Genomic DNA, 17,765 nt, shown 5'->3' with positions numbered 1-17,765 from the left:
CTGAAATTACAGAGGAAATATATGTTTATTTAAGTATAAAAAATTGATTGACTCTTACAAAATCTGACTGTATATAAAGAAATTAAGGCATAGTTATGATTATTTTCCAATATCACTCTCAAGTTCCCAAGGCTTGTTACATAGTACTAGAGTATGATTATTTTATGTGTATATAAAAAGATTTTTAAGTTAGTAAATACAGCATAGAAATGATATATTTTATTTCTTATTGAATAATTTGATAGTCTGATTTTTCTTGTGAACAAAATAAAATGTTTTGAAGAAATTGTCGTCTGAAGTTAAGGAGAATTTTTCTATGAATAATTAAAGCTCATTTAGATGGAAAACAGCATTGTATGCTTGAGTCCTTCTTAAATCTCTCTAAAGTACTCTATTTTTTTCACATTTTTCTCTCTCCTTCATATATGTTTCCTTGATGAAAGTCACATTTCTGGACAAGAATGCCATAGAAGAGTACAATATTTGATAGTGTTTCCCACTTCTGGTGTGAGTTTCACTGTTAGACCCTACTAGTATTCTTACAATGGGTAGTTATGCCATAATGCTAGAATGAAATATAATGGAATCTGATGGGTATAATAGGTACTGGGGAAAAGGAATGAATCTATTCAAAAGGAGAGAGTTACTGAGCTGAGAAGAAAGACAGGAGAGTTAGTGGCGGAAAAATATATCTATGTATTTAAGTAGAATGGTTTGGACACCTGTACTGTGCATTTCCACTGGCCTATGGAAAGGAACAGATGATACTTAATTTGTTTTGTCTCAGTTTTTCAATTGTTTATACTTCTCTTCTGAATTTGTTATATACTTCTTTTGTTTTTCTTTCTTCTTCCAATTTTATGTGCATATATCTGGTAATATGACTAACTTCTTGGAAAACAATACTATGCATTACAACAAATACTGTGAAATTCATATTACTTTCTTAAGTGAAATTTAGTATCACTTGTACTTTTTCTTTTTTAGTACTATTTTGTATTCTCTTTAAAAAATAAACATTAAAAGAATATAGGCTATTAAAGATTGGAAAATAGCCCCTTAGTTGGTTTTCTATGGGCCTCTGGAATTATGTCCACAGCAACAGAAGGGAATTAGAAGAACAAACACTTTAGCCTTATAGATGAATAAAAAACAAATTCCCAAGGCAGAAAGAATAGACATAGCACAAGATTTAGGACTTTCATTCATCATTGGGGAGCACAAAAACCAGGAAGAGAGGGCACAAGAAATGAATCTGGAACAAGTGCCACCCTTTGCTTATTTGTAGAAAGCTGGCTAGACATGCTTGACATGAATGAAGTGATGTGAAAGTTTACTCCAGCAGCTTGGTAGGTAGGATGTACAAATGGGCAGGTAACAGAGTGTAAAAATAAATGAGCTTAAAATGTGGCATCTGGATAAGGTGCTGAGTGCCCTTAACTATCATTTTTATCCCCTCAACATGTAGGGTGGGGATTTGATTGTGAGACGAAGTTCTATAATCTTTTATTCGTCCAAATAAAGACCAAGCATAGGCTTATTTGAAAACCTCTTTTTCCACATAGAGAAGCACAACAGCTTGTAGGACACAGTTGAATGAAAACTTGATCTATTTCTTCAGGTTTAAAAATGGTTCAGTCATTAATAATGTGTATCTAACTAACTGTCCACCATTGCTTTCTCAGTAGTTGATTTCAAATAAACTCTTTTAATGCCTAATTGAAAAAAATGCCCTGCAAGTCAATGCTGCCATGCAGTGGAGTTTGATGCATGAAACTGCAGTACAAAGTAATAGATTTTCTCACTCATTCATGGTATTTAAAAAACAAACAAAAAAACCTACTTTGATTTTAATCAGCTCTCTGTGTGAGCCTGCCGAGGTAAAGGACAATTTGGTTTGCTTAATTTGTGTAATTAGGCAAATATAATTATGCAAATACAAAGTCCAGCTATAAGCTCCACTTAGATGTTTTGAGGAAAAACTGTATAGTTTGATTGCTTTAGCAAGAGATGTGTGGCTCTTATATTAAAAGGTAAAATGATTATGAAGAGGTGGAAAGTTAATGCTGCTTTGAAAAGTTGCTTTTTTTCCTCACCGTGTAAAATTCTTTTGGGTAAAGGCCATGGGAAGTGTTACTGTGGAAACTGTTACTGTGAGGCTGGTTGGCATGGAGATAAATGCGAGTTCCAGTGTGACATCTCCCCCTGGGAAAGCAAGCGAAGATGCACGTCTCCGGATGGCGCAGTCTGCAGTAACAGAGGTGCGTCGTTCATCCATGTCACTACATAATTAGGAGGCACACCGAGCTTCTGGCTGTTAACACTTCCCTGCCTTGGCTTAAAGGTGGGAAGGACTCATCTTTTAGAATCATTCACTTTGATGTAAATTGATCGTTTTTACACCAATGATCCTCTCTTTGTGGTTCTTTGTTGAGTAGAAAACAGAAAGATAAGAAAGTTTGTTGTCGTACTTTAAGCTTCAGTGAGCAAATAGTTAACACAGGGACTGACATGTCTTTGGCAGCCTGCCCAAAGTGGCATGGAACAGCTAAAAGGCAATCCTTGTAGATACTCCTGCTAAATGTCTCTTGATTCACAGAACCGCTGACAGTATGAGCGTCTAATTATCCAGAGAGCATGCAGAAAGCCCTCTTGTCTTAATTATGAGCAAATGAAAGGCTTGGTTGGAAGGCTGAATTGATGCAGATGAACTTAACTTCTCTGTGTAATAATAAGCAAATGGTATTGAACACAGTAGCTATAGTTGAAACTATATCAATGAGCCATGTGAAATTTAGACTGACCTTAAACAAGACCTTTCAAAATAATTCATAATGATGAAATATAATTAAAAGTTAGTTAAATCAAACAGCACTTTTAAAAAACCCCAGAAATGATTTGTTGTTTTTCCCTTGGTCTTATGTAGAGGTAGAGACCAGAGAACCACCCGATGCCCTACACAAGGGGCCCTAATGCCTTCTATAAAATTATAAAATCTAATTAGCTGAAGAACTATGTGTTCATTTCTTTCATGAGTGATTCACTCTAATAAATCACACACACAGTGGAAGGCTCTATCAACCTTGGACACGTGACATGGAAGGATAGGGCATATCATATTTCTCTGCAGAGAAAAATGGAAACAAAAATCCTGAACTTGGAACCAAAAAGAAAAGAAGAAAATAAAACCTCCTCCTTAATGTTGATTAAATTTTGCTATACCTAGTAACTCACTCTGTGTGCTCTTTAAATACATAAAGGCATATTTTCTGCTGAAGCCCTGTTTGTTCTACAGAGTGCAAACCCAACATTTTGTCAGTGTATAAAGCCTGAACTACCCAACTAGAAAAATAACCATTGAGGTGTTGAACTCAGGGGAAGAGGTGGGGTGGATGTGGACAGGAGTCAGGCTCTGCAGCAGTGTGGTGGGCCCTGAGTGGTGGGGCGCCCTTCAGGGCCTCACAGCAGGGCACCTATCTGTGATCCTGCTCCTGCGTGGGGGACTGGCATTTGCAGATCTGGCAGAAGAAGCGTGCTTGCTAGGAGTTTGCCTGAGTGAGTCACATAGGTTGCAATCTCTGGGCGTTCAGGAAGGCAGGACAACACTTGCTCTGTGACGAGTCCCCGGAAAATGCCACCTGTGTCTAACCTAGCACCATTTCCTTTTATTTCCTTTTCACTGCTTCCCTTCGTAAAAGAGAGATGCTGTTTCCTGCAAGCATCTGTGCAGCCTTCCTTTCCACCCCATTTCCAAGGACCAAGAAAATAGAATTGTGTACCTAACTATGCGGTGATGGGCAAAGTTCCCCGTCATCCGCCTGCCTTGGGGGCAGCGCGTACTGCACCCACTTGCAATGTGCTTGACAGTAACTCATTCTTCAGATCTGCTTGTCCTTGTCCCCTCTACATTACTTATACTGTCACAAAAACAATGAACGTCCATTTTTAAGAACCAAGATAACAGAGTATAAGGAAGTAAAAGATGACCAATAATGTTTAGATAAAAATCCCGTTTCATATTTTAGTACGTGATCTGTTGAAATTTTTCTTTACTTCTTAATTTCTGTGATTTCCCCTCCCCTCTGAAGAAATATGCCCACTTATACCATCTTCTTACTAAACACAAAAATTGAATTACACTATACATATTGATTTTTAATCTGACTTTTCCATTTAATATGTATTTTGGTTATATATATATCAGCATGAAAGAGCCAATTATTACATTTAATGACTGCTTTGGGACCCACATTATGCATACATACATCATTACTGCACTAATTCCCTGTTGATTGATAATTGGGACACTAGAGGTTTTTCAACAAAATCAACACGGTCATATTTTCTATTTCTGGGAAGGTACTTTTGTGCACTTTTTCCCTGTTGTTGTTGAAGGGGGCTATGAACGCTGCGTAATAGCATGTATCTAAGAAGCACACACTGTGCACTCACCAGCCGGAGCATTGGTTCATTTCGTGCTGCACTTCAGAGCGCGGAGCCCCCGTTGGCTCCCTCCCACACCGGCCTGGCTGCTTAGCAGTCTCTGAGCTGTGACAATCTAGCACCACAAGTCATTCCAGCTCCCTGTTTTTCTCAGTCCTTCTCACCCTGAAACCCTTATTATTACTAGGAGGTTGAGTCGGTGAACAGTTTTCATGCTGATCATTATTTCTTTATGAGGTTTTCTATTGCTCTTTCCTTTTGCTTATTTTGTTTTAGGTGTACTACACCTGTACAGTGTTACTCCTAAGAATTGTTTGTGTGTCTGTGAGTTAGCTCTATGTCTTCTAAATTCACAAAAACTACTTGCTTCAGCTGTTTTTTTGTTTTTTTGTTTTTTTTTTTTTTTTTATGGTGTTTGTTCCCTATCAAAATTTTAGGCTTTTATATGGTGAAGTCTGTTTTTTATCTCCCTTTAGTAATATTTTGGTGGGGTTCTGAGTACAATTATGGTCTTAATTTATATTTAAGCCTAAAACCCAACTGGCATTTTGAGGAGAGTAGTTAAGTTTTTAAAAATGTATTTGCCCCAAATGATTAGATGTTTGCCCTAAAATACAATGACTGATGGTACTCCCAAAGTAAATATAGTGTGTGATCTTTATGTATATCCAAAGTTTACAATAAACTTCACTGTGAAAAATGACTGAAAGGTAAACATGGCTTCCAGTGAAGCACTTTCCTAAGCAACCCTCCTGATGACCAAGGTGTTGCATCTTCCTTTGTTTTCCAGAACCCGTCATAGCCCGGACTCATCTAACTCCTCTAACTTCCTTCTTGGCCTTCCTTCCTGTGTATGGGGGATCCACACCCAGACTCAGTGTCTTTTTTTTTTTTTTTTTTTTTTTTTTGTGGTAGAACTGGGGATTGAACTCAGGCCCTTGTGCTTGCCAGGCAAGCACTTAAGATACTAAGATATTTCTCCTGCCCCATGAATCTCTCCTTTCTGAAACTTTTACATCCTTTCCTCGTAGTTTATCAATGTGAGTGGGTATGCTCCTGGTACTTGCTGACTTCTCTTTCATTAGTCTTTGTTGTTGTTAACTAGATGGCATAATGTTATTGGCTAAGGTTATCTCTCCTCTTAGTTTTTTTGACCTTATTTTTGAAAGAAACTAGCATAGTGCTAATGACACACATCATAATCTCGCATCATTGTAAACACAGGTGATGACTTTTAGTTATTAAGGAATTTCTACTACAAGCCTCAGATGGTATTTTCCTTTTATAGAACATGTCTTATCTGAAGATATATATTTTCCCTAAACAAAAGCAGCACCAGAGAGAAATCAAGCAACAGGGGAGAAAGTTTTTCTCTTATATTTTATTCACTAGATCCATATAAAGTTCTTTCTCCCATCCAGGGACTTGTGTGTGTGGTGAGTGTTCCTGCCATGATGTGGATCCCACTGGAGACTGGGGAGACATTCACGGGGACACCTGTGAGTGCGACGAAAGAGACTGCAGATCTGTTTATGACCGATATTCTGATGACTTCTGCTCAGGTACGGGAACGTCTCTCTTGTATTTTTACATTTAAAATACTCATTTTCCAGTTGTCAAGATTTGTTCAATTCTTGTAGACACTAAGAGAATCTGAGCACAAGTTCAATGAATTCTATATTTTCAGTGTTCCTACAAGTAACTCAGGAAACCTCCAGATGCAAAATTCCAGAAACAAAACCAAAACTACCTCCCCTGGCAGAGGCTAGAAGTGGAAGCTCGCTTATCCACTTAGAATCATTCTAATTCCTTATCAAAGACAACCATATGCGGTAGACAGGCATATCTTCTCAACTCAGAGGAGAATACAGAGCTATCACATTTGAGGACAGTGAACAGGATACTTACCACTAGAACAACTATTAAATTATTGCTGAGCTTAGGGTAGCACAGCTCTCAGGGATTTTTTATGTATTGCTTTCTGATAAGATTTATACCACAATTATGTTGTGATGTAGTCTAGGACTAAATATTAATCAGTATTTTCAAAAATTTTATGTCATTAATATGTATGGGATAGTACTATTTTCAGAGTCTGTGAAGTGTCCAAGATCAACCAGGGAAGAAGGGAAGCATGATATTTTAATTTATGGAGCTCATGACTAAGCACCAAGAAAAAATCATATCCATCCAGCAGGCCTAATAGAGGAGGAGGAGGAGGAGGAGGAGGAGGAAGAGGAGGAGGAGGAGGAGGAAGAGGAGGAGGAGGAAAAGAAAGAAAGAAAGAAAGAAAGAAAGAAAGAAAGAAAGAAAGAAAGAAAGAAAGAAAGAAGAATTATCTAAAGCTGAGTGTCATTTAGCAAAATGAAGCTCTGAATTTTCAGTCCAGGAATGCTTGAGGATCCAGAGGACCGGCACATACAGATGCAGCCCTGAGCTGGCTGCTTGCCTGCTGCATGCAGATAGAAAGTTCCTCTGATCTTCTGGAGGAAGGTGAAAGAGCTAAAATAAAAGAGCTGCTCTGTTCAGTTATGACTGCAGACCTCATAGGGCTAAAGCGAGACAGCTGATAAAACTTCCCAGAAGGATTTCCCTTTTGCTTCCCAGGATTTTCTAAACATTGGAGGAACGCTATTCTTTCAATGGAAGTATTAGTATTTATTATCTATGTAGGTGTTCTTTACTGTTGCAATTATCAACACAGTGATGATAAAACAATTGATAACTACTGAGTGACTTTAATATGCCAAACACGTGCTGAGGGTGTTAGGAGATGGGACTGTTTGATATTTGAATTGAGATACAGTGACCTTTCCCAGAGGTGATGCAGCTATAGACTGCAGTGCATGTGGGGTTCTGCCTTCAAGGCAGGCTGGCAGGAAATTAAATAGGAGAAGGGCATGCAAGTAGAAGGGGTGGAGGAATGTGACCCATGGGCGGCACCAGACTCACGTTGAAACTACAGAGATGTATGAGAAAGAAAGGGGGCGGTGGAAGGCAAAGCTTGTGAGAAACAGAAAATGGAAGGCCTTTCACTTTGCCACAGACATAGACTTTAAGGGCAGTGGAGTACTCAGGAGGGTTTTAGGTGGAAAATCGCGGTGGTGGTCAATGAGTTTTAATCTGGTTGTCTGGGTAAACGTTGGTGCAATTTAATGACGTGAGGAGAAAGGAAGAAGTTAGCAAGTTTGCTCTTAACTGTGAGTATAAAAGATAAATGGCCAACCAAAGTTAGTTGGTTTCCAGCCTACTCAATATGTGAGCTGGGCCTGAACATGAGAATTTAGGGTTTTACACACACCATTGGTAGTTCAAACCATGCTAATTAGGGAATCATCATTTATAAGTGCCACTTTAAGACTATCTGGAGATCAACAGGAATTCACATGATTTAAAATTAAAAGGTAGGGAAATAATTACCAGGAAGTACCTAAAACTCATATTTGTGACTTGCTGATATGCTCATTTAAATTTTTTAAATTTATTTTATATTTATTTATTTGGTACAGGGTCTCACTACACAGCTTGGAGTCATAGTGATCCTCCCGTTTTCAGCATTCCTAGTACTGGGATAACAGGCGTGTACCTCCATGCCCAGTCTCAGTGGCCGGCTAAGCACGCCCAGAGCTGGGGCCTGTGCCGTCATGTTGTGATTACCGTACAGTGGTCTGTGACATTCTGGTCTTCTGTGAGCTGGTTCACTGCACTGGGAGGGCTTAGTTCCTGGGGTGAGGGCTGGTGAGGACTTCCCTGGCACTTTTCTCTCCTTTAATTCTTTCCATTCTTATTCTCTTTTCCTTAGGCTTGGGTAGTGCCATAGCTTGGGCAGTTGTGCTTTCAAAGAGGCCTTCGGGGAATCTAGTTCTCCATATCCCTCCTTTCTCCCTTCTCTCTTATGCCTATTTTCTTCTTGGTCGTATTTTCTATCCTTCCATATCCTCCGAGATATCAGGGATGCCTGGATGGACCTGGCTGCATGGCAGTGGGGTTATTGAGATTCTTTTCATTCATTGGTCCTTGTGACCATTCCTCCACCGCCTGGCTCCCAGCCCGTGTAGGAAGAACTGAAGACAGCAGCAACGCTCTTTAAGAGATCCTATTCTGCTAGATCTTAACAAGTTCTTTAATACACTTTTATATACATAATTCCACTTAAATTTTGCAAAAACTCAGAGAGGGAGGCATTAATATCTGCATTTCAGCATAGGAAATAATTTCAGAGAAATTAAGTACCTTGATGAGGTTTGTACTGCCTTTAAGCATTATCTGAAAACACAGATAGCCTAGTACTGTTGTAATTTAATCTGCAGGTGATACAAATAAAATTCTTCAATTTTACTTTATGTTGATGAGAAAGCCTCTGGATACCTATTACAAGACTAGGTTTTTCTGAACATCATGATGACCTATTTAGCTGTCAATATCTTTAGTATTTCTCAATACTTACTAAAGCTGTTGAATTCTGTGTATTATGCTTAGAGAGTTATAAGACTTTGTGACTTCCTTAATTATCAGTAAGTTTCAAAATAGAAAGGATGTCACACAGTTCATTATTGAGCATGTGAAATCCTTTGTACTACAAGGCAGAACTAGCCTAACAACATCAATACTTACTAGTGAGTCTTGGTATGTAATAAAGCTCATATGCAAATCAGTTTTATTTTTAACTTCCTTTCCTGCCATTCTGGAGATACTGGTTTTCTTTAAGTCCAAGGGATGTCTCTGAGTGGGTTAGTTTAAAGTGATGCTCTTAATCAATATATTTATTTTATTTATTCATTCTACTCTATCCATTCATCTAATCCATAATATACTTACATGTAAATATTTTGTGATCAGTACCTTATAGCAGCAGGGGATACAAATATGTTGACATTGTACCTGCTTCCAAATTAATTAGTTTTTCTTCTTTTGTTCCTACCAGCTGTTCATCATTGACATGTCATAGTTGATATTGGGTTCATTTATCTGTCCACAAACATGTATCAAACATATATGCACATGCGCCCTTGAAGAGACAACTGGCAAATTTTGAGGGTGACATTGACCAGGGCATGGCCATGCGTCAAACAATGTATTAACCATTTTGTCTGTCACACACAATTTATTTCTTGATTCCAAAATAATTTCTTTATTCCCAAGAACTGCTTAACATTCTAGTTTTATTTCTCCTAATCCTGTAATTGAAAAAATTTAAGGCACTGTGAACTTAAAATTTATTGTTCAGCTTGTTCTGCCTACCAAAATGAGAAACATATAAGGACAGTCTTGATATAGGGTTGCATTAATTTGAAAAATAGAATCAGTTGATAGAACTATAGTATGCGAGGAGGATCCTTATTATTGATTACCAAAGTGATAAGGAAAAATGATGGAAATGCTTAAGTATATTTACCTTGCTTTTCATCTTGGAAGAAAAATCAATACATTGAATAAACTAGATTTTGAGAATAACAAGTACCAGTTAGATTTAATTTGTTCCCAGAGGCTTTTTTCTCTTGATGGCTTTCATGTTTTTTATAAGCAACTACTTGTAAACATCAGGTTTATATTCATGGGAACATTTTGACCATTTAGAAAGAAAGAAACATCCTCTATATCAGAAAAGTGTTTTGTCTGGGATAGCATCAACTCCATTTGTCCTGCTCTGGTATTTCTAGAGCTTAAATAGACTCAGACAAAAGAGCACAGTGGTTACAAATACAAATGATATTTTGATGTCAGCACCCTTCCTGTAATAGCTTGAGATTCCTCATAACAGCTGCCTTTCAAGCAGGGCCATGGTACTGGTCATATTAGAAACACTCCTGTTCCTGCAGTGTAGTTTGGCCTTTGTTTACATCTGCAGTAGGTGGAATATGCCAACAAATAAACACTGCACGGTCAACCAATGTTGAGTTGTGTTCAGTGTGTGTGTGTGTGTGTGTGTGTGTGTGTGTGTGTGTGTGTGTATGTGTACACTAAACTTGTATCCATGTCTCTCTTACTTGGATTCTTTCAGTGTTTGAGATCAAAGATGAAACACAAGATTTCCTTTCTTTCATGTCTACATTGTTGAGCCTCTGCCTACACAGCTTAAATACTTTTTGTTAGAAGCAAGGAAATTAACAGCTATGGCCTTAAATACACACATATTTGACAAACTTGCATGGAAGAATTACTTTCCAAATCAATGGGGAAAAGTTTACTTTTAGTTCTTTCCACTTGAAAAATAAGTTAAATTGAGATGAGGTCCAGAGGGATAATGGTGCACATAAATCAAGGAGCAAGCCACCTAGTTTCTTTTCTTATGCGTTTTTCACTATCTATTTATGGAAGACCTTGATTTAATATGTTAGGGCAGTCTATAAGATTTTCATACTAAGTGGATCTCATAATTTTTTAATCATTCTTTAACAAAACCAAGCATTATTGCCTCTGTGGTTTTCTTCCTCCTGGATCATTCCTTTCCTCCCTGTTCGGCATAACTTTTATATTGGAGTTGAGGAACTAATAACTCCAGAAAAGAAACCGCATTTTTATTTCATAATTTCCTGGGTTTTTTTTTTTTGAAAGTCTCAATATCTGCTTCATAATCTGCTACCAGTACCTTACACTTACAGATAATTTTGTGACTCAATAACTTCCCCCGAAACTAGTATCAAGAGTTTGTATCTCTACATGCTTTCTGACTCTACTGATTAAATTTCATGAAGAATTTTGTAAGAAATAGATGCTGTCATTTAGCGTGGGACATCTAATATTCTGAAATGCATTCTAACACCACATGACAGAGTTTGAAAGATAAAGGATATGATCTCTCCTTACCAAGAAAACCCAAATTATGCTTTCACTTGCTAATTAATCTCTAGTAAGTATGTGAACCAGGCAATGCCTTTGTTACTTTATTTTTTTTTTAACTTTTATCCGTGTATGTTTACAATACATAATAATTATATCGCTGTAAGGAACTAAGGAATTGCTACAAGCACATAACATCTCAATTCACTTCTTCTCCCTATCCCCCTTTAATTTTTTCCAGCATCAGAGTCATTTATTTATATGACCTACTAAACTTATTTCTCATATACAGAGTTGAAATCTAGACTGATAGGCTGAAGAGCATATAGAACATGTAAGGTAATTTCACTAGGTCAAGATACACACTGTGGTAGACTACATTTACAGAAGTCTTTCTCTACTTTTACTCTTGTTTCCCCTGTGAGGTTTATTGAGCTAATTGATCTAGGAAATCCTACTATTGCCAGGCGGCCAAACCTTCAAAATGCATACCATGCCATTATTTCCTCATTTAAACTGATGGCTGCATGGTCTCTGACTTTAAGAGACTTTGTACATTATAGGTGGCTTGTTTGTGTCACTTAATGCCTTTTATTTTCTCAAAGTCGACTTGTGCTGAGAAAGAAATCCTTACACATTGTCATAAATGTAAAAAGATATAACTGCTTATTGAAACCTGATGGCAAAGATTATCTTATAAAAGACACGCAATTAGATGATTAGAGGAGTACCAGTGGCCATCCCAAACTAGACAGTATTCTACCAATGTAGTACTTTCTTCTTTGGGACAAAGCCTTTTGTACCACAACTGATAACAGACATAATATTCTCCTTTGAACCCATAACAACGTGTGGAGCATCAACTTCAGGTTACCAGGAAAAGTTTGTTTAGGAAGTTTAAGGACTGGAGTACAATACTGAGGCAGAAAGCACAAGAAACTAGGTGTCATCACACACATGACAGAAGTATGTGGCTTTCACAGCTTTGCTTCCAGTTAACAATAGCTGGAGGCAAAGTGAGAATTTCCTTGAGAATGTTGATGATGCTACTTTAACTACACAGGAGGTAGCGGTGTGGAAGCTTGTAGGCTCGCTGCCCTCTCTGCCTATGGAAGACACAGAAATATCCAAGGGATAGAAAGATAAAGTAGAAATAATAAGATGACATTTCAGGGTGAAAAGGCTTAGAGATGACAGGAAAATGAAAGTGAATGTGTCGGCTTGAAGACAAAAATTCACGAAGAATTCTTCTGCTTGGTCTAGAGCATCTGCATTTTTTTGAAATGCATTCAATTCTCCACAGTTAATCTGACTTCCTTTGATGTTAATTAGATCAGATTCTAACTCTAAAAATATCATTTTAATAACTTCTGACCTTCTTTAGGATTTGTTTTGTTCTATTACATTTTTTAAAAATGTCGACATGTGGATGAACCTCAGCTGGAAAATATTGATTGTTTTCCAGAGCATCTGCTGGCTTTCCACATTGAGAGTGCTCCCTTCTTGGTGACAGGTCCCCCTTGGCACCTACCTGTGCCCCTGGGGCTTCTGCTTCTTCCTTCAAGGGAAGGGAATCCTCCTGTGAGCAGGAGTCACTGTCCGAGAGCTCAGCGGGCCACTGCAGCAGGTGGAATCCTCTTAGGCCATTCTCTGCTCCCTCATCTGTCAGATACCTTAGCTCTAACTGTTACAATGATTTCAAACTTTCCAATAAGTTTTCCTTCTTCCACCTGGTTTTCAGCTTACAGTTGGAGTACTGGCTGCCTCTCCACAAAGGGCAGCATGTGCTGTTCTTTGTCTGGTCTCCTTTTAGAAAAATCTCACTGTTTCCAAAAATGAAACCTCTCATCTGCAAGAATTTCAAAGCTCCTGGCCCCTACCAAACAACAGAATTGATTGTACTTTAAATGTTAAAGTTTTCATCTTTAAAAACTGCTATTTATGTGTGAATTACCAGTGGCGCTCTGTTTGCCAAGTTTGAGCTAACTCACTTGAGATTTGGAGAGAACAGAATCTTCCTGAGCCATGATAAATGGCAAAAACCCATGGAGCCCCAAACCCGAGAGCATGTAATTGTTAGTGAGTGTGAACTAGGATAAAAAATTTTATAATTAGAAGGTCTAAATGATTATTATATTGCCCTCATAGACAATTGTTGGCAATTACTTTTTTCCTTTAAAATCATGAGCTCCACTGGTTGAATAATTGTTGCCCAGTAAGTGTTCAATAAATAGTTACTGAAAATAAATTTAATATTTATTGAGAGATTTGAATTCAATGACCCATAGTCCAATACCCCACTTTAATGAGTGATTTTATGATTTTCCTTATAAAGAACCACATTAATAGATGGCAATATCATCTGCAGGTGTGAGTTGTCCAATTTCTGCAATCTCAGAAGGTGGACCCCGCCATCTCAGAAAATAGTGACAAAAGGGGCCACTCTTCCCTGAAGGCATGTTGGATAATACACATTAAATCAGATGCCCAAAACAAAATAGCATGGGGTTTTCCTCTTGACCACTGTCCCCGATATATTTTTTTAAAGTGCCATTCCAACTCTTCATGCATTTTTGCAGCAATTATAGAAATATACTTTGTTCTGGGTCTATAATGAAGAGCTGGATGTTTATTAGGAGTTGTGAAAAGCTTGTTTGAAATTATCATGTTTTCCTCTACTTGGTTACATGCGTGGGCTCAAATGAATAAAAATAACCATAGCTCATTTTTTATGTCACATTTTAAACATATAATGTAGTTCTGAATAAATGTGGGTAGACAATATATTATTTTCCTGTGCACAGAAGGCAAAATCTTAACAGCACAGAGTTTCCCTTTGAGTAATAATACAGGATGGCCTTTGACATAGCCTACCACTAGCAAAAGTCTTTACAAATTCTGTGACTCTGTCCACGGGCCAAGTAGCTTAATATCTTTCTGGTGGCTTATATTTCTGTTTAAACCAGTTATCTATTTTTATTTTTAAAGTTTTATTAAGACACGTTTAGAGCAATGATTATGTTCATTGTGGGGACTTGGAAATATAATATCATGCCTGGCCTCTTTTATGTATGCAAGGTTGGTTTCTAAGTATAATGAACCCCACACAGGTTACTAGTTTTATACTAAATCCAAATCAGAACCACAGTGAAACTTCACACCTGCTAGGAAGAATGATATAAAAAAATAAACATAGGCAAGGATATGACAAAAAGGAATACTTACACATTGTTGTAAGTGTAAAATGATATTACTGTTTATGGAAACATTATGAACACTGCTCCAAAAATTAAAATAGAACAGTCATATGGTCTAGATTTTTTAGGGGGTTATATCCAAAGAAAATAAATCACCATCTCAAGGAAATAGCTGCACTCCTTGAAAGATTTTTCATAATATTTAAAATATGAAAACAACTGAAGTATCAACTGGCAAATGAACACTTAATGAAAGCCTGGTACATGTACAAAAAGGACTACTATTCACCCTCAAAAAAGGATATCTTGATTTGAATTGAATGACCCATAGTCCAGAGACTGTTGCTCTCTTTTAAATACGGCACATGCTGACGACTAAATATGTAGTCTCTATGTCTTGGTTTTTCCAGACACAGATGAGCTTAGGAGAGATCACGTGACATGAAATAAGTCAGATGTGGGATGCCACGGACTGCCAAATCTTCTTTATAAGGAGTATGTAGAATCTGAAAATGCTGAAATCCTAGAAAACAGAAGGAGGTTACGGAGGACTGGGGCGGGGGGGAGGGGCGGAGATGCTCCTGCAACCTGCAGCTCTTCAAAGCTATGAGAAGGACACAGTCTGGAGTCCAACTCACAGTGTGGTTGCTGCAACTATTATGGTGTGTTGACTACTTGAAATTCGTGAGGGCAGATCTTACAGAATTTTACACAAACCCAGATGAATGATTACACGAGTGAAAGATATGTCAATTAACTTATTGTAATCATTTCATGATGCATATATGCATCTCAACCATTGTGCTCAGTAGGATTTAACTGTACACAATTTTACATGCTAATTATAATGCAGTAATACCAGAGCAAAAGAGAGCTACCTTTTCAAATTCCAGATGCACTGCTTTTCTTCAGTTTGTGGGCCCTGATTTTTCTATTGTGGTAACTCCATAAATAAAGATCAGTTAAGTGATTTATTAGAAATAACAGAAAATCCTGCTTCAAAGATAAACTGTTTGCCATTTCCTATGGCTTTCCTCCACGTGAAATTAATTGCCAGATCCATCAAGTGGGCCTTCTGGCTCCCACTAGACCAACACAATCACATTTATCTGGAATTTGACAGGTCTGGGTTAATAACCCAACTTAACTGTTGGTCTTATCTGTATTTGGTTTTTGCTCCCCATGAACAATTAATATAATTTTAGTAATCTAAGAAGAAGGTAACTTTGTCTTAACATTTTATATTGTGTTCATTAAGATCTGGACATTTTTCTGATATTCACTGCTTGAATGCCAACGGGAGGTGAATTCCAGCACTGTCTTTATGCACACTGTTCTTTCCCACTCCACTGTGAAGGTCACGGGCAGTGTAACTGTGGAAGATGCGACTGCAAAGCTGGCTGGCATGGGAAGAAGTGTGAACACCCCCGGTCCTGTCCACTGTCTGCCGAAGAGAGCTTCAGGAAGTGTCAGGGCAGCTCAGCCCTGCCTTGCTCGGGAAGGGGTGAGTGTGATTTCTTGGGGTCATTTCCTGCTTCCGGACCTTGGGACTTAGTAAACATAGTCAGTAGTCAGTATATGTTATATTTAAAAGAGAGCTGTAGTCTTTGATTGAGGGTAGACTAATCTTTCAGGATGGTAAAGAGCAAAAATATATAGAAAAACTCTCTCTCTCTCTCTCTCTCTCTCTCTCTCTCTCACACACACACACACACACACACACACACACACACACAATTATTCTGTCTGCTTTAGCTTTGAGGTTTGTTCAATTTCAGTTCAGTTCCATTCATTTCCTCCCCCCACCAAAAAGCACAAATTGGCTGTTTGCTTAAACCTTCTGGATGCAAACATCTAATTGTGTGCTGACATTTATGAAACCCAATATCATTATTTGGTGGAGACTGCTGTCTTTTGGAAAAGCATCCTATAAAGGGATGGCATGAGTAACCCAGTCTCGCCACAGCTCTGGGTGTGCACTTATTATAATGTCAGTACACGTTTCCAGAGAGAAGGAAGTGTTCACCCAGAGGGACCAAGTTTCCATTCCTTTCGATTTATCAAAATAAGAAATACAAATTCATTTCTTATGAGAATGCAAAAGTTAACATAAAATATACATTCAGAGGAAGTTCAATTGAGATTATTACAAATTTTGTTCAAGTAAGAAAAAGATGCACTTTCTTTACTTGAGTGTTAAGAATTTAATTTCCTGCTATATTTTTCTTTTGCAAAAATGTACTTTTTACTTAAGGTATAATTCCCATAGCATAAGATTTATCTTTTAAAGGTGTAAAGGTCAATGTTCTAAGCATATTGATAGAGTTATGCATTTATTCTAGAATTTTTACTATCCCTAAAAGAAAACCTGTATTCTGTATGAGTCACCTCCTTTTCTCTTTTTCAGAGTGCCTAGAAGTCACTCCATAGGTTGTCTGTGTACTTATCGATTCTGTTTATGTCATAAAGATGGAACTGTAAAGTGTGTGCTCTTTTGTGTCTAGGTATTGTCACTGAGTATCACATTTTAGGGTTTATCCGTGTTGTGGTCCTATCCATCTCTTACTTGCTTTTATGACTAAGTAATATTCTACAGTACTGGTATACCATGGTTGTTCACCCACTTGTCAGTTGACAGACAGATAGTTGGTTTCTGTTTTGGCGTCAAGCATAATGCTGCTACGAATATTCACATAAGTGGGCGACTGTATTAATTTCGTCAATTTCCTATGAGGGGACTTTCAGAGGCATCGGATAATTCCGATTAAATTTTTGGCTATTGCAATCTTGTTAACACATTTATATTTCCCCTAAAATGTGTAACTGATCCAATTTTAGCATATTTTGTTCTGTTTCTGTGTTCTTTTTTCTTATTTGTAGTTTTCTTTATATAGAAAATTGCCCAGATCTCTAGGATTTGTTGTATCATAGGTATTTTCCCTAGTGACTTTTTAAAGGACAGGAGAATATGGGTTAGATTATTTTGAAACAAGTATGTTCAGAAGTACTTGTCTAGCCACATCCTTCATCAATAGTAGCCCAGACAGGAACCCTTGATCCATTTATATTAATAATGTGCTGAGTGTGCCTGTCATAGTTCTAAGTATTAAAATACCAGTAGGTATGCTCACACTACTGCTGAGTACCTGACCTTTAATCTATACTAAAGAAATAGACATTACTATATTAGCTTTACAAAAAACTTTATCCATTGTGCCCCGCCAAGTATAAAAAAAAATGAACAGGGAGAAACTATTCAATCTTCTGCTTTTGTTTGAAAAATCAGCTTTTCTTTTCAAATCTTTATTCTAATATTTTAACAGGCAACTCTGCTCTAAATTGAAA

At 37.6% G+C, this 17,765-nt stretch overlaps 1 protein-coding gene across 2 annotated transcripts in view; it reads left to right on the top strand.

Annotated features, from left to right (window-relative positions):
• Itgbl1 (integrin subunit beta like 1) overlaps window positions 1–17,765 on the top strand; it is a 240,908-nt gene that overhangs the window by 132,816 nt on the left and 90,327 nt on the right. For both annotated transcript variants that reach the window (XM_004631180.2, XM_023715199.1), the window contains 3 exons: window positions 2,121–2,261; window positions 5,865–6,005; window positions 15,778–15,924. In XM_004631180.2, coding sequence (XP_004631237.1) covers window positions 2,121–2,261; window positions 5,865–6,005; window positions 15,778–15,924 — 429 coding nt within the window. The remainder of the gene's footprint in view (window positions 1–2,120; window positions 2,262–5,864; window positions 6,006–15,777; window positions 15,925–17,765) is intronic.

Source organism: Octodon degus, unplaced genomic scaffold (genome assembly GCF_000260255.1).
Source record: "Octodon degus isolate 3935 unplaced genomic scaffold, OctDeg1.0 scaffold00039, whole genome shotgun sequence".
Classification (NCBI taxonomy): domain Eukaryota; kingdom Metazoa; phylum Chordata; class Mammalia; order Rodentia; family Octodontidae; genus Octodon; species Octodon degus.
This window is presented reverse-complemented; position numbering and strand designations above follow the sequence as displayed.